We start from the raw sequence: 18,528 nt of genomic DNA, 5'->3' as shown, positions 1-18,528 counted from the left end.
TCTAATAGACCCAAGCTGTTTCTAGTTCTATTACATTTCTTTTCTCTCAATGACAATAACTACTGCTTAAATTCTGGACAAGTTTTATGTACTATTTTGGTTAGACACCTTTAAGGCATAAGTATTAACATTTTTAAAAACTTCTGACTGAACAGTTCTTGTTCTTACACCATGAAGTGAAACTATGAAATGACATGGAACCTGAATTGGAATCCAACAATACTACAAATGCACCAATTGTTAACGAGCTTTTTTTGGAGTTGAGAAATTAAGCTTGTCTAATAGTCTAACCTGCCAGAAGTAAGATTCATTTCTTTCCCTTTCATTTTAGTAGCTCTTCAAAGCAATCTAAAGCCATCTCACATGTACCCTGTCGAGAACTATAAGCAAAAATTCCAGTGCAGTGGCACGGTGGGAACAGAGCTCTGAGGACACTCACCGGCTATGGCGCCAGCTAAGAGCAGGCTTCCGGGGCTAACCTGCCCATCTTCATTTGCAAGGGAAGCCTTCACATGAGCATAGCATGGGAAGTAGATGGCCGAGAAAGGAATGTCCCGCAGAAAGCATGCTTTGGCACCCTGTACGTTTGAAAAGGAAGAAAAACCACATGAAACACATATCCCATTGAGAAGATCAAGCTTCTTTGGAACTTCCCTCAGAACAAAATATTCCTGGAGAAGACCAAATTTGTACTTACAAGTTGAAAGGGGAACAGAAAAAAATATATATATAACCCAAATTCTGCAAGTAATAAATCAGAATCTTGTATTTTAAAATAAAACATTTTACTGTGTGGTATAAGCGCGAGGGGAGAGTTCTTGTTTATTCTAATGGTAAGATTTCGATGAAAACATTTTCGGAGCTCTGCCTGCCACATCCTTTTAAACCCCTAATTGACGGCAGGTCACTGGCATTTCAAGAAGGATCTGTTCTCATTAGATGGGCAGCAACAACCAAGATACCTCTGTGTTTACACACTAGAAAGTGGACAAATTATAAAGGTGGTAGGGGAAGGGGTTTGTTTTTCATATTGTTTGAGACTCTGATGAAAATGTTGGACTCTTTCCCAGAAAAAATTACACATATGTAAAAAATTAGACACCTTTTCAAGGGGTTCATGGATTCCCCCAATTTATTCATATACTTAGCCCGACTGCCGCAGGGTTTATGAAACATTGATAAATGCCTGTCCTAAAGCCTTAAAATGTTTATAATAATTCCTATATATTCAAGAGCTCTGTGTAGAAAAATTAGCAACTAAGGCAAAGTCTTCACCAAATAATTTCTGGTGCCAAAATAATGCCATGGGGAGGCCTTGAAAATTGATGCATGCCCAGAAATACGATATAAAATTCTAATGAAAACCACAAGACATATACTGTGTTTTAGGTAGGCTAAACTTACCTACCTTCAGAAGCCCCCCTTTTCAACACTTAATGATCTAATACCATTTCTTTCACAGATTTCTAATGCCTAAAAATTTTCATCAAATTTAGAGATTCTTCAAGGAAAATAATGAATCCATCCAGATTCCACAGATCTAGCCAAGCCCAGTGACATTTATTGAGGTCTAGTGATGTTGGCTCTCGGGTATTTGCCTGATGCCAGCCTCTAATCTGTCAAAGTTCCTTAACACTACACACCTGTTACTGCAGCCTTTGCTTTTCTGACACCCGCATTACACACCCGACTCACGCTGAGCTTGTGGGTAATAAAGCCCTTAGTCTTTTTCATATGAACCACTATTAACCTAGGTCTACTGTAACTTAATTAGTTGTCCTAAACAAGTAACATAAGCAGGGCTTTGTGTTTAATCCTATTAAACTTCATCCTAGTTTGGCCCATCCTTCCAACCAGAACAAATGCTTGGAATCTGGATTCTGTCATGTCGGCTATTCTTCAATCAACTCACCCATGGATGTGTTAAGCTGCCTCTGGCCACTCCGAGTACAGATCCCCCATCACGTATGGCCAATCAGCCCACACTTCTGTTAACACCCAAACTGTTAAATGCATAACTGAAGAGAAGAACTACAAAATTCACCACACCCAAATTCCTCATTTTATACATGTGTAAATTGATGCCCGGGACAGTTAACCTATCAATCACACGTTTATTAAGGGCCTTGCTGTTGGCTTGCTTAAGGGACCTCCTTGGAGGCAGTGCCAGAGACAGGTCCAAAACTCAGGACGCTCAAGTTTTTTCCACCTCTCCCAGTTTTTTCAAGGGGAAAAAGTACAGTATAACACCAGTATCCATGTAGCGTCCAATACTTTCCTGATGATTAGTTTTTCAAAAAGTTATAATCCAGGGAGTTACTGTGTAAGGGCAATACTATCACTCATTTGTTTGTCTATTTTCACTTCCTTTTCCTTATTTTGCCTACAAACCTTCCCATAAGTTCTGTTCGCTATTTGCTCACATGCAGAGTCTGTCCAGGAGACATTCAAATTAAATACTAAATGACTAACTCATATTAAGATCAGTTAAATCTTCTTCATGTCTGGCTCCTTCAATATAGTAAAAAAAAAATTGCCATATTACTGACTTACTAAACAAATCACTTTGGAGTAATTTTTAGGATGATAAAATTCCTCCTCACACAAATTTTGTTTTTTTACTAAATCTATTAGTTTTTACTATGGACCTCATCTCCCAAATTTCTGTATCTATAGAACTTCAGTCTATATGCTCTGCTCATTTTTTTTTTCTTTTTTTGCTGGTAATATTTTCCCTTTAACATGTTTTTCCCCCCTGATTAGAAAATATTAAGTGCCTATCACAGACAAAATAGGAAAGTATTAAAAATTTAAAGTGCCCTTAATTTTCACCAGCAAGAGATAAACACTGCACCCACCATATATGTTTTGGAGCATCACCTTCAACAGTAATATTATCAACCGTTCCACAGTCGGGGTCATGCTTCTGCGGTTCAGTTATGCTTTTCTTCTCCTTAAATTCATGCTATCCAGTTTTTTGGTTTTCTTTTTTGTGGGAGAGTGAGGGGGTGGTACGGTCTAACGTCTCCTCAGCCATACTGCCTAAATTTCTTTTCTATATGCTGTTTTAAAAACTCCACCATCATCATGGTCTTGGCTGTCCTGTGGATTAGGCCCGGTATTGTCACCCTTGTCAAAGCTTTGTAATGACTTCACTTTCCCATTTTCCTCTCCTGGTCGGCCTGATTCCTCTCAGGTAAAGCTACTCAATGCCCCATTCATCTGATCAATCAAGGCACACCTATCACTCTACATCGTCTTTGATGACTGCTAAGCTAGGCACATCAACCTCTTAGATACCTCCTCTTCATTCATTTAAACCCAAACACCACCCTTTCCAAGTAAGTAGAAGATAGACAAGGAGTAGATTCCACACGGCTCCACACTGTCTACACTTTCTCAATGCTGTGTATCTGCCTACGTCAGTGTTGCCTATTTCAGAGTGTAAGCAACCAGGAGCCAGAAACTACTGTCTGATTTAATTTAGAAAACAACAAAATCTTGGGCTGTTAGGGCCTAAGACATGTTCCTGGTGACACTGATCTGGCTTTGCCAACTCCCACAGAAAATACCACAACTAAAGAGAGAAATGAGAGGCTTGGGATACACTGATACGTGACCTGAAATTAGAAACATCCCTGTGACACAAGAAGAGTAAGGCCAAGTGAAGAAGCAGCTGGGTTCTCCCAAGAAGGAACTCTGCTTTCCTGAAATTGTGACAGTAAATCATGTATCAGTGTGAGAATAAGAGCCTAATAAGAGGTGTGATATGCTTTAAGAGATGTTTGAAAGCAGTTCCAGATGACTAAGAAGAAAAATGACTTGATCAAAACACAGATGAACAAACAAACAAACAAAGACCACAGCTAAGGAAAAGGCAGAGCTACACTGTGAAACACTAAAGGAAAAATGGTCGGAAATATGCTGTATTTTTCCTACCAGGGATCAGACAATGTGCTTAAATAATTTACGCATGCTGGAGCCAAGGTGAGACTCTGTAAGACGTTTCAGGTTTTTGATTATCTGAAAAACAGGAAGGAAAGGGAAAGTGAAGGAAGAAAGATACCTTGTGGAATGGCCACTATTGTCTGCTCCACAGAGGCAGGACCATCTAGCCAGCAAGTGAAAACATTTAGAAACTCTCATTTCCACTGAGCAAGGTATGAAGCAGCCCTGGGACCTGAGAGAGGTACCCTCCCCTCTATGGCTGTGTGGCTGTGTAATGAAAGAGCACTGGGGGAAACTGAGCTCTGAACCTTCCTCTCCTGTCAAAACGGCCAAAGGCTGCCTTCTTCAGGGCAGGGAGGGGGACAGGGGTTTAGGAATACACAAGGAAATAATTATTAAAAGTCCCATGTAAAGTATCGAGTCCAGGACAAGTGTGAGGGCCGGTGGGGATGAGGAGGTCTGTGGTCCCTGCCTCCTCTCCCGGAGCCTGCATCCTCCCACAGCCCAGCACCTGCTCAGGCATCTCCCGGCAGCACATCACTTCTCCTGAGTCATGAGGTGTCTCTCACCTCTCTCACACCCCAGGCATCAAAGCCCAGTTCCCAAGGAAAGCTAACTTTGCAAAGGGTTGAAGAAAAAGGCACAGGCTTATTAAATTTCCCTGGTCTCCTCCCCCCACCCCCCGACTTCCTCCAGGCCTAAGGCACAAAGGCAGGTGCCAGTTTGGCACAATGAAAAGGGAGACAGGATGTGAGAAAGGCATTTAAAGTTCCAACAGTGAGAATGTTCCCCAGATTCCTTGATAAATCCTTCACTTCTCAGTGAACACCCATCCTCCAGTCCTACATCAAAACGTAAACCTGTTTGACTTGAATTCTACTTGCCCCACGTACCATTTTTACTAAGTGATCAGCCATTCTGAACAGGCAACTTTATAATAAAGGGAAACATTCCACGCTGCCCAAGAGCCTGCGTCAGCAACACAAAAAGAAGTACTTTGGCCATTAAAAAATTAATAAATGACAAAGTGTGTACCACCTAAAATAAATCTTTAAATGTTCCTCCCCTTAAGAAAAATCCCCACATTTCCCTGCTCTAGGCAGCCCTGACCTTGGACGTTCCCTGGTTGGCCCTGAAGTTCTTTGTACACACAGTAAAATCACTTGGGGGAAATTAATAAATGAAAAATGCAATCACCTGATCTCTTACTCTTCGTTAAAGCACTCTTTCTCCAAAAAGGGGAAATTATTATTATTATTTTTTTCCTTTTTAATAAAAGGCCCACTAATAACAGACAGGAACAAATAAAAGGCATCTCAGGGGAGACCTATATGTGAATAAACTAGAATCAAAACTCAGATCCAGTTTAATTATCAACTCTGGCTCCGTTCCAATTCCATATCCCTCCAAAGTCTCTCCATCACCATTCTAGTTAAGGTCTAGGAACTTCATTTAACTTCAGTGGTCCATGATGCACAGAGGCCAATCAGACAGCTTTAGAGACGCTGGCCACGGTATCGCCATGGCAAAGGAAATATCTGTTTTACTTCTCATGCTTTTTTGGATGTGGACACTATGGTGAAAGCCCAAAGGAGCTTTAATCAATTCTTAAGTTGCTGGAATCATCCACCCAAGCTTACTCCAGCAGCTCTGTCTCGCATGAAATTGTCAAAAGATAAAACACAACAGGATTTGTATCTTACACACATACGCTGCTATCTCCAGTGTCTTTTTCCTTCTTTTAAAGCTCTTCATCTTGGATGGTATCACACCTGCCCAATCAATCTGAGCAAAAAAAACCATCCTGAAGGATGGTGGTTGATAAAGAAGTCAGGGCCCAGGGCAGGTCTTTTCACATGCTAATTCCTGCTTACTCTAGCTGTACCTGCAAATACAGCTTGAAACAGACTATTTCTAATACAGGGGAAGGTAATTACACTCACAAAGGCACCTCTGTGTCAGGGCTGGGCACCAGGAGCCAGCAGGTCTGGGAGACAGAGGCTTAACAGAGACTCCTGCAGTGAATGCACATTGTCTAGCATGGGGGAAAATGCCAGACCGGGGGGGACCCTGCAGCATTCAAGACAACAGTGGTGCACCTTGTCTGGGAAGGTTATTTAATGCTTCTGGCACCTGGAGTCAGAGCCACCCCTCTTTTCCTACCTTACAGGTTTAGAATTTATTTGGCATGTATAATTGTATATTTTGATCCTGGAGCTACAAACAATGGGCAGCATGTCATGTCTTGATCCCTTAGCATTCCTCTTGGCTTCTCCCAAGCGAGTTAACCCTTGTATACATAGCCTGGCAGCACCTCTCCTGCCCGGTCAAGGGACAGTTAGGGATTTGAACAGGGTGCATTTCAGTATCTTGCTGAGAAACATTACTGGTGCCAAGCTCCGTTATGTTGTGTCACTGGCGTTAAAGCCAAATCAACCAGTCAGCAATTGGAGACTCCATATAAGTGACACTGAAATTACTTCAATTTGAATATAAAATATCAATGCCTACTACTTTCTTTCTTCAGTCCAGGGACTTTTAGGTTATTGGTGTCTCCTTAATTTCATTGCAATTCTAACAAAAGCACCTTGGTAACTCAAGGTTTTTTGTTAGGAAATGCCACTCATGTGCCAGGTCTAATTCTCTACTGTTGTACTATTACATGTTGCTTTGCCATCAGTGACGCTCATCATTTAGATGGACTGGAAATCCAATAAGTGGCTCAGAGTTTTATTACATGGAATTTTGGTCTCTGAGAAGCTCTGTCCCCTTCACAAAGCTAATCTGTAAAATACGTCCCATCTTTTCAATTTTTCTTTTCTTTCCCTTCTTGCTTTCTCCCCAACTTCTCCCTGCTACCTATTTGCAAGTTGCATGGTTTGTTTCTAGTCCCAAGGTTTAGAGCCTGAAATTTTTACTATAAATACTTAACTTACAGTCTGTTATCTTTACCTTCCTCTTATATAATACTTGCACATTAGACTACTTAAATTATAAGCAACCCCTCCATCTTATCATTGTTATGGACTTTAATTCTAGCTCAGATAACATTGAGCATTGTAATTACCATCATACATGCATACATATATATGTATGCATACACACACACACACACACATTTAAATTCAGACAATGTTATTTAGACTAAATATTTACCACTTTTCTTTGCTCTTCATCCCCTGTTCCACCTCCAAACTACCATCTGGAATCACTTTCCTCCTACTTGAAGTACATTCTAGAATTTCCTTTGATACGGTTCTACCAGTGATATGCTGAGTTTTGCTAGTCTAAAAATTGTCTTTATTTTACCCTTGTTCCTGGAAGACATTTTTACAGGGTATAGAATTCTATGTTGAAAGGTTTTTTCCTCTACACACTGAAGATACCATTCAAATGACTTCTGGCTTCCAATGTTCCTGTTTCTAAACTAGCCATCAGTTCAACTGTTCCCCTTTAAAGACAATCTGCTTTTCTCTCTAGCCACTTAAGAGCTTCTCTTCAGCTTCAGTGTTCAGCAGTCTCATTCTGATTGTCTAGTCTGGATTAATTTTATTTATCCTGCTTGGGATTTGCTGTACTTCTTGAATCTATGGATTGATAGCTTTCAATGGTTCTGGAGAATTTTCAGCCATCATTTCCCCTTTCCTCCTGGTTTTCTTTTATACCCATTAGACCTCCTCACACTTTCCTGTGTCTCACTCTCTGTCTCTCTGAGTAATTCTCTCTTCAGCTGTGTTTAATCTGCTGTTAAAGCAAGAATTTTGAAATGCTGAATTTTAAATTTCAATCATCATAAATATGTTCACCTTTTTAATTTTTAAAGCAAAAACATTCACTTTATAGCTATGATAATTTTTAAATTTTAAATCTTTGGAGGTTTCAAATGCTGTCCGTTGTTTTTGCCATCTCTTTTTAAAGTGCCTTGTTTCCTTGTGTGATTTGAGACTTTTGTTTATGAGCTGCCCATTTTCCTTGGAACATTATCTATGAAATTCTTTAACATCTGGGCTGAAGGTGGGTTCCTCTTTTTTATTTTTTTAAAATTTTTTATTTATTTATTTATTTACTTATGGCTGTGTTGGGTCTTCGTTTCTGTGCGAGGGCTTTCTCCAGTTGTGGCAAGCGGGGGCCACTCTTCATCGCGGTGCGCGGGCCTCTCACTGTTGCGGCCTCTCTTGTTGCGGAGCACAGGCTCCAGACGCGCAGGCTCAGCAACCGTGGCTCACGGGCCTAGTTGCTCCGCGGCATGTGGGATCTTCCCAGACCAGGGCTCGAACCCGTGTCCCCTGCATTGGCAGGCAGATTCTCAACCGCTGCGCCACCAGGGAAGCCCAAGGTGGGTTCCTCTTAACGAAACTTGTGTTTGCTTCTGCCAGGTAGCTGGAGGCACTATCAATTCAAGATTATTTAAAATAAATTCCCAGTTTGAGAGTTTTCATATCACTCAAGAAATATAAATTCAGTCTGCAAACCTATGTGAGACAAGCTTGGAGTTCCTGATTCTTAGGGGTGGGTTTTCCCCTCCCCCTTCTCTCTCCCTCCACTCAGAAACAAAGCAATTTTCGTTGCTGTCCAGATAGTATGAGGGAGCATTAAAAAAAATTTTTTTTATTGAACTATATTTCATTTACAATACTGTATTAGTTTCAGTTGTACAGCAAAATGATTCAGTTTTTTAATATATATATACACACACATACACACACACACACATGTGTCAAAACGTATCATCTTAAATATGGATCTATATCTGAATTCCGCCACTCCACATCAACAGCAGGATACTGCAGGAGCAAGAATACAGACTTTGGAGTCAGAGACCTGGGCTCAGATCACTGCTCTGCCACTTAGCTACCCAATGTTGGGCGAAGTTCTTAAAATCTCTGTACCTCAAGTTCCTCTCCAAAAAAAGTGAGTAATATTTGTACTGACATAAGAATTACATTTAAATTCAATGATTAATATAAAGTACCTAGTATAACACGTAGCACAAGGATCTTCAATAAAAAGTGATGATATAAAGACAATTACTACTATCAACGAAAAGCACACTGTCCTGTCGGGGAGGAAAACAGAATTAGCTGATATAGTCTTTAAACAACTGGCAGCTGGAGTGTGACTCCTATATGGTTTCATACCTGAATCACAGGAGAGCTCTACATTTATCAGGCTAAGGGCAAATCTTTTATTTGGCAGAAGACCTAATCCTATCAAGTAAGCTTAAACTAGTTTGCTAAATTGATCATACCCCACATGGGACTCTGGCTGCCACAAGACATATCTCCTTAATTTTACAGTAGATGCACATTTCTCAAATTAGCCATCTTTTAAATACAGAACTTGGTCACAATTAGAAACCAGAGAAATATAAGGACAGATTAGTAGAAATCCATCTATCACTTCTGGAAAATATATTCAGAGCCCTCTATGAACAGTGGACTAGTAGTAGCACCACTTTCAATACTTCTAAATATAAAGAACATCACATTATATTCCAAAGGTTGAGCTAAAATAAAAAAGAGCTGTTGAGGGCTTCCCTGGTGGCACAGTGGTTAAGAATCCGCCTGCCAATGCAGGGGATAGGGGTTCGAGCCCTGGTCTGGGAGGATCCCACATGCCGTGGAGCAACTGGGCCCGTGCGCCACAACTACTGAGTCTGCACTCTAGAGCCTGCAAGCCACAACTACTGAAGCCCGCAAGCCTAGAGCCCGTGCTCCGCAAGGACAAGCCACCACAATGAGAAGCCTGCACACTGCGAACTCGCCGCAACTAGAGAAAGCCCGTGTGCAGCAATGAAGACCCAATGAAGCCAAAAATAAATAAATAAATAAATAAAATAAATTTATTAAAAAAAAAAAAAAAGAGCTGTTGAAACCAGTCCTGCAGGCACTTAGCAGAAAACAAAACAACAACAACAAAACAAAACACTAACTGGATAAAAATGTTTGCCTCTAGAAGGTTACCCACAGCATGAGGCTAGGAGACTAATGTTTTATTATTACATACTTTTTTATATCTGAATTTTCTTGTTTTAAAAACTATACTACCTGTTAAAATTAATTTCTGAAAGAACTTTATGGCACTAGAATTATTCTCTCACCTCCCTTAATACTGATCACTTTGAAGGCAATGAGGCCATACTCGTCTCTGTAACTTAGCACACCTCATAGAGTGTTAGTCCTCAACAAATATTTGGTGAGTGAATGGGAGAATGATAAAACATTAACCATTTTTTAATATTTTAAAGAATATTTTCTAGCTCCCTTCAGCACACTCCATTCCTTCCAGCACTGTTCAATAAAAATAATATTTTTCAGGATGTCTCCTTTTATTTGCTGTTCCAAATGTAGGTATCATTACTATCCTCTTTTACTGATAATGCATTTGAAACACAGGGACAGAAAGGTTTTTTTAAGTCTTTTTTTTTTTCCAGTTTGTTTTCTTTTAATGCAAACTTCTAAGCAGAATAGGGACAGTATTACATCATTTCCAATATTAGTCGCAAGTTCACACCATGTTAGATACAAAACCTGGCCCCTTGAGGTACTTGATACCCTCTCACTAATTTCTAAAATAACTGTCTTTTAATAAGACAAAATGCCCCAAATGTTCACTTTACAGCAGATATTTATGACAAAGTTATCAGGAAGGCACAAAGTTATTTTTCAAAGAACACAAATAGCTATCATTTGGGTAGCAGCTTGGCTCATTGTCAGGTTATGCGGCTCTCTGCAGGGCACGTGGGGTTTGCACTGCTATGCTGGTTAATGCAAGAGTTAAGGAAACAGAAGGGCCCTCTTGCCTCGCAATGGATAAAATCACTTTAATTTCTATAATTTAAAGAGTTGATATCAGATCTAAGGTAACATGTGCTTATTCTAAAAAACAAAACAAAGCAAAATTGAGCCATTCTAACTAACATTTTTAAAAAGTATTGGGTACTAAAAGGAATGAGGAAAAAATGATCATATAACTACCCTGACCTAAGCTATCACACATTCATGCTGTTTGGTGTCCTCTCAATTCTTTTAATCTCCATTTTCCTAGCACGCTCGCATCAACAATGACACCAAAACTGCCAACTGCTCCATATCCGTGTGTAGCATAGAACCTTGTCTTTGAACTTCCCTGAATTATCTATCAGACATATGCTCTCTCTCATCTGGCTCAAGATATCTCTAGGCGATAACTCATGTTTCAAAGAGAGATTGCACTGAGTTTGAAACCCAGCCTCCCACTTCCTTACAAGGTATATGACCTTAGAAAAATTACCTAAACCCATCAAGCCTTCCTTTCCTCAACTGTTAACTTGGAGCTGAAAACAAAAACAAAAACAAAAACTATCTGCATCATAGGCTGTAGTAGGGATTAAATGATGTAAAGTGTATACAGCTCTAAACATGGGGCCTAGCACAAAGTGAGCCCTCGTCAAACATTAGCTCTAACGAGCTTACGCGCACATGTGAACACACACACACACGCTTCTAAGCCTGGGCCCTGCCTCTGTCCCTCCTGAAAGTCCTCCCACAATGTCTGATCCTGCTATATCTTCAGATGTTTCAAATCCTTCCATTTTCAGTGTCTCATTTTTCTGTCTACAGACAGGCATGGTTCTTGCAACAAATCAAAACAAACCACAAATCTCTCAACCTCTTCTCCCCTGTAACGTTATCCCTCGCCTCTACTTTTTCTTCCAGTTGCTGTATGCTTTCACTTTTGTTTCTTTCACAGTAAGATCTTTAGGTTGAATGGTCTGTATCTGCTAATATTTTCTCAACCAGGTTTCTACCTCTACCATTCTCCTTAAATTGACTTCTTAAGGATAACCAGTGGCCTCCATCTTTAAATTCAAAGGCCTTTTCTTGGACTTCAGTCCCCTTGGTCTGCAGCACTTGATACCAACTCAACTTCTTCCTCTTCCGCTTACATCTCATCTCTCTACCAGCTCCCACAGCACTGTTTCTTCTGGTTCTCCACCTGACAGCTGCTTCTGCTGTTTTCTCCCCCATACTCACTTACTCCTGCCACCCTAATGAGGGTAGTTTCTGAGTTCCATCATTGGTGTCCCATCAGCTTGGGGATCTTACCCACTCCCATAGCTTCATGCACGTGGACGACCCTTGAAAGACCGTCTAAAGTTCCCATCCCTCTGACAAGGCTCTAGTCCTACATTCAACAGGGTAGAGTAAGAAGAACACCAGACAGGGAGTCAGGAGACAGTCTCAGGCCTAGCCGTGCCCCCCCTACCAATCACCTAGCTGATTCTCCTAAGATTTCTGGGCTTCGATTCCTCAATTATAAAGGTAACACCAGACAGAAGGTCTTTTAAGGTTTCTTGCAGCTTCTCAAATATTATGAAATCATAAAACTTACAGTATCACCGTCCATCCAGGTGCTCAGGCCAGAAATCTGGGCTGATTTAATCTTCCTTTACTTTTCACCTTTCATCACTTTCCAAGACTTTGTGAGTCTAACTCTCACACATCCTTTAAATATATCCCCCCACTGCCTCTCCCCACCATGACGCCCTAGTTGAGGTCATGGTCATCCCTCCTCCCTGCCATCCCCAGCCTGTATCTTCCTAACTGGTCTCCCAGCCTTCTGTCTTTCTTTCCCATGTGGCACTCCCCACACTGACGCTGAATTACCCCTCCTTAAACACAAACCCTATCATGCCATTTGTCTTTGCCTTCTACCTGGTTAACTATGACTCATCTTTTAACATCATCTCCCCTTCCAAAGCCCCCTGGCTTTCTTGCTATGAGTCAGCTCCATCTCTCTTAGAACTCTGTGCGCAGCACTCTGACAGCCCTTCTCAACCGCATGTGTTGTATTCCAAGGGTCTCTTTACTTGTCTGACCAGCCCCATGAGATGGTAAACTCTTTATAAAAACATGTGCCATAATTCATTTTCATTTTCCCAGTGCCCAGGGCAGAGCTTGCCAGGTGAATGAATGGAGGCCTTGGAACCTGGGAAAGCGATCTTTCATCTAATTGGCTGTTTCCTTTACGTTTGACCTCCCCAGTATCCTGGTCTTCTGTGGTCATTACTTGTCAACTTATTCTCTCTCCATGCTTTCATATCATTGCTAGTAACTTGGAAACACCTGGCTTTTGCTTACCATTTATTTGCTCAACAAATATTTTATCAAATGTCTACTTATGTGCCAGAAGCTGTTACAAGCAGCACTGAGCAAGCTAGGTCTTTGGTATCACAGTTCACTCTGGATGAGGGAGACAGAGAGACAGACGGAACTATCAGATGGTGATGGGTGCTACGTAGAGACCTGGAAGAGGGGGATGTGACAGCGAGTGACCTGGTGTCCTTCTCAACAGGCATCTGCTGAGCTAAGATGTGAGGGGAAGAGCCTTCAGGCAACTGAAAATGAGGGGATGAGCCTGGAGTATCTGAAAAGGAAAGGTGGCCAGCATAGCTCGCAGAGTAGGCGGGTGGTGCAGAATGGAGGGTGGAGAGGACGGGGCCAGCAGGGATGGAGCTGGGGTTCTAGTCTAAGCGCAGTAAGTTCTAGTCTAACTGCTAGACAGTTTTTCACCAGAGACACAGTTTCTGTAGGGCACACTAGCTTCTTATTTCCTCTGGTTTCTACTCAAATATCATCTCCTCAGAGAGGCCTTCCCTGGCCACCCTATTAAAAGGCAACATCCCAATTCCATCCAGCCTCGGCCCTTCTCCATCCCCTCACCCTGCCTCCTTCTTCTTCAAGGTCCTTAGCTCCACCTCATGTCATATATTTGGTTTCTTGACGGCTGGCTTCTACCCACCAAAGTGAGCAGTGGCTTGGCTTTTCACAGTGACATTCTAAATGGCTAGACCAGTGCCAGGCACACAGTCAGACCTCAAGAGACATGTGTTGAGTGAATGAATTAACCTGACTTACATTTTAACTAGATCACTCTGGCTGCTGTGGGGACTACGGTTTTGACAGAGTCAAGAGTCAAAATAGAGAAACCCATGAGGAGGCTTTCACAGAGGTCTGGGTGAAAGGGAAAGGTGGATGAATCAGAAGAGAACTGCCACTCGGGTGGTTGTAAAACCACGTAGTCCCTTGTTGTTAGAAAATTAGCATGGCATGATGTCCTCAAAACCATAACTAAACAATTGTTTTCTTCATATGGGGCCATGAGCTCATAAAAGCAGGTATTTTTAAAAGCTGCTATCTTGAGAAATTATTCTTACGTACTTGTATGCTACCAAGATAAAAGTGGTAAACTGATGAAATCTGACAAAATCTACTAACACTAAAAAATGCACATGCCCCTTGACCTAACAAGTTCATTGCTAAGAATTCATTGTATATACTCACAAAAGTATGTCACACTATATGCAGGGATGTTCACCCTGTCATTGTAATGTCCCCAAACTAGAAACAACTTAAATACTCATCAATAGGAAACTGCTTTAAAAAAAAAGAAAAAGAAACTTAAAAGAAACTTATATACAGTTATCAAATAAAATGAGAAAAGAGAATTAAGATATATTGTGTGTTTAGGAGGATTCTGTTTTTGTTAAAACACACAGATACACCATTGATGTGTGTGTGTGTGTGTGTGTGTGTGTACAATTTTTGATAGAGAAAAGGGAGAGAGGGAGGAGAGAAATAAATACAGATTTAAATAGAAAGGTTTTCTTTTCTTAAAGATATATAAAAAAACATAAGCAGTGGTAATCCTTTAAAGAGAGAATAGGGTGGTAAGGGGTAAAGAGAAAATTTTACTTTCTTAAAGACATTTCTGAATTATTTCATTTTTTGGAAACATAAACTTGTATTTTACTTTAAAAGACCAAACAATATCCCTTTGAGATAACTAGCAGAATAATCAAGAACATATGCCATCACTTGCTTTCTGATATTATGAACAGTAGCGCCAATGATTCACTTGTATACACACGATGAATGAACACACATACACAACACGCATGTATGTGGATGAAAAATACAACTGGATGTGACGCCTGTGGATATGGAGGGCCAACTGTATTCATCGTACTACGCCATTTTATAGAAGGGACTTGAGCATCTGTCCCCCACGGGTACCAAGGGATGACTTTCTCTGTCAAATGCAGTGGGACAGAGGCCTTTGATTAGAAAACAGTAGACAGAGCTCCTATTCCTTGGTGACTTTCCATGCTTTAGATGGAAATGTTTAATTTGTGATTATACAATCTGAAAACAATTTTCAACAAAGCTTGATGGATCTTTGCCATTATTGCTTCACTGACCATTTTTTGTTCCCAAAAATAGCCATGAACTACTCCATTGCTTCATAAGCATGCATCTTTTAGTCTATCTGAGCTGTGCTGCCATTTAATGTTAAATAAGTTCTATTCCATTCAGAAGGTGTAATCTTTCTCCTCATTAAAGCTCTGTTGGCTCCTAAGGAAAAGGTACCATTCAAAAGTAGATGTGTATCACTTTCTTAGATAAGAATTTATTTTACTTATACTCTAGGGGCTTATGTAATAAAACAAAAGTTACCTAGTGAAAGGGAAATACCACCTCACATATTCTTAAGAAAAGTAGTACCTGTTGCAGATTTTTAAAAACTACATTATATTCAAACAGCTCTTTCAAAGGCAATTAATTATCCTGCCTTTACTTCAATCACCTACCTACTCTAGGCTATAACAATGTCTCTATAATGGGGGGTACTTTGTTTACAGAGTTCGCTCTCTCTGCTCTGAACTATTTCTAACTTTCGGAATGTGAAATGTTTACCACATCCACTTTTTTTTTTTTTCAGTTGTAAATGTATTTCTAAAGCAAGTATTCTAATTACCTTTTACTGGGAAGTTGCAGAATAGTTGGGTATTTTGCAAGTCAATTTAGGAGAAAAACAGAAAGCCTGGTTAAGTCCAATTAAGTGAGGTTAAGCACTGCAGGTCTAAACACACAGACAGAGCCTACACTCAACCCCTCCTGGGTCCCGCATTGTCATGTTAACAACAGCAAACAAAAGGTCCAAGGGAGGGAAAATGAAGATTACCTGTCCCACCTTAAACTAGGATAGAAGTTCTCTTTTTCAAGACCCACCCAGAGGGACACATACCAGATTTAAAAGTATTAGTCACCACAGGTCATTTGCATTTTTCTACCCAACCAAGACTAGAAACAGAGAAAAGCTTTATCACTGAAGAGCGCTATCTGGGGGGGAAAAAAAAAACGTAGTAAACTACATAGCAATGTTAAAGCTGTGATGTCCCTAAAAGGTGGGATCTAGAACCACTAAAGTGATTTCTGACCATGGAGGGGTGGGGCAAGGTAGGTGAGCCTGGAGAAAGGAAACTCACAAGAAACAAACCTGAGGTTAGAAGGTGGGATGAAACAAATGAGGATAAGCTACAAAACTTGAGGTTGGAAGGTGGGATAAAACAAATGAGGATAAGCTAGGGTGGTAATACAAGACCAATCAGACTGAGTGGAGAGGGGCACTCTGCTGAATCAAGTCCAGCCTCGCAGGTCTCAGGGAGTTTAGCTGATGATACCAATGGCCAGCAGAATGGAGGAGACTGCCTGCCAGGTCACTCTCTCGCAATGCAATCAAGTTTCCAGAAGCTCAAAGCTCAAATTGTTAGTGACTTCACTTGGTAATTACCAATACACCAAAAGCAGTGTTTTGAAAGGCAGCACCCAGGCCTGTGGAATGCCTCTGAACTAGATTAAACCACCAGGCTAGTAATTAAACTAACTTTATATGGGAGAGGTCTCTTGCTCAAACTTGAGCAATCCTGCTCATTTCAGGAAAGCCATTTTAGGACAAAAGTGGAAACAAGAAACTTCTGAGCCTCAATTTCAGCTCAGATACCACCGTTGGCAGCTCTATTCTCCTAACTACAAAATTAGGTGACCAACTACTTCCAAGGGGTGTTAAAGGGGATCAAGATTATGAAACACGGTGAAGATGAAAAGGACTAAAACTCAGTCTTGTTTCATTTGCAGGTAGTTTAACAGTCTCTGTTTGTGTGTCAGCAAACAAGTTTTTACCATTTTCTCCATCTAGACATTTCGATAGCAGTCACTGCCATAGTACCTAAGTGCTTTTTACCAGACATCCCACTGAAAGACTGCTTGGCAGCCTGTCAAACTGACATGCTGCTACATCGTGTGATAGTCTGCAAGAGACTAAAAATTCAGAACAGAAGATGATTTTTCTTCAAATTGATGAATGCTATGCCTCATGACAATACTGTTTATCTCTTACAGCTGGATAACAATTTGGTAAATGAAACAGCTATCACGTTGTGTTCCACTGCACAATCGCCTTGAGCATTTTAAGTGCTACTTAAAAAAATCAGTATGTCTATTCCTAAACACTACAAGATGCCTAAATATAAGGCAAGGTTCCCCCAAAAAAACTAACCCCAGAAAAGAGGGTGTCACATAATATTTGATCCTCACAAAGTCTCAGATCTTGGGGTACTCTTCCAACCACTTGACCTTGAGAAGTACAGAGAGCTCTATTTGGGGAAGGCAGATTTACCTAAAACAACCTCAGTTATTACTAACACTGTATGTTTACCAAGGTCACCTAAAAAACTGAGTTAAAAAGAAAAGGGTAAAAAAGTATTCCTGGGGAATACTTTTACAAATGCTGTGCTGAATGTCAGAGCAAGGCATTTAAAGTTCACTCTAAAAAGCAATATGTTACATATGGGACCATTAAATATCCATTCAGGATAAATTGGGAATAGAAAAGAAAGAAAGCAACTGTCGTAATGTTATGTGTCTGTGGGACAAAATTTCTAGGGACAATATTGCACAGAGTCCAAAAGTGACTTCCTCTTGCCAGCCTGGAACGAAAATGAAGACGATGGACTTTGCAAAACCATGTGAATGGCTGATTTAAAATGTGGATTAAGTGGTGATCAAGACACTGATTCAAAATTCATATGAGAAACTTGAATAAAATATTTCTTGATATGTGTGTATAGAAAAAAGCAATATTAATTTTATGTAATGTGATTTTATATATCTATGTGTAAATAAATGAAAACCAACATTTTAAGTAGTTGTTTGACTTACCTTCCTATATCCCTAAAGGTTTACTTATTCATGTTGGCCATGAAACATTTTTTTTAATCTTCTCATTGAAAAACGGTGAACACCTTATGTCTGATGAAGCCTTACAACAGGGCATATATGAAGCTAATTCTAGTTCATTACAACTTCTTTGGTAAAAGAGTGTAAATAACACATTTCAAGAATTTTCTAAAATTTTGGTTTTGCGATCATTCTGAAAAACTATTTTCTAAATGATAAATGGTTAAGATGCAAAATAATTACGACAAGGCACGCATAGGGATACGTTTGGAATGTACAGGATCAGAACATAAATTCCTGAGCTGGTATGGGCTTCGCACGCGTGGGTAAACTGAGCTCAGCCCGTCTCCCGAAAGATGGTGCCCTGTGATCCTGGCAGCTATCCTTCATAGACAACAGCACTGAGAATTCGGTTTTTGTATCAGTAACAGATCCAAACAAAACTCCACCCAGTGCTGTGGCAAAGAGCTGTGCACTGAACAGTGTCTGTGGGGGTCATGACATCATACTCATCCTCGGT

General features: G+C 40.4%; 1 protein-coding gene across 1 annotated transcript in view; it reads right to left on the bottom strand.

Moving 5' to 3' along the window:
- The window catches only part of SLC25A13 (solute carrier family 25 member 13), a 209,976-nt gene that overhangs the window by 11,268 nt on the left and 180,180 nt on the right, over window positions 1-18,528 (bottom strand). Inside the window, 1 exon segment of the mRNA XM_082398331.1 lies at window positions 440-578. Coding sequence (XP_082254457.1) covers window positions 440-578 — 139 coding nt within the window.

The sequence above is a fragment of the Balaenoptera borealis genome (assembly GCF_965194805.1).
Source record: "Balaenoptera borealis genome assembly, chromosome: 7".
In the NCBI taxonomy this organism is placed as follows: domain Eukaryota; kingdom Metazoa; phylum Chordata; class Mammalia; order Artiodactyla; family Balaenopteridae; genus Balaenoptera; species Balaenoptera borealis.
This window is presented reverse-complemented; position numbering and strand designations above follow the sequence as displayed.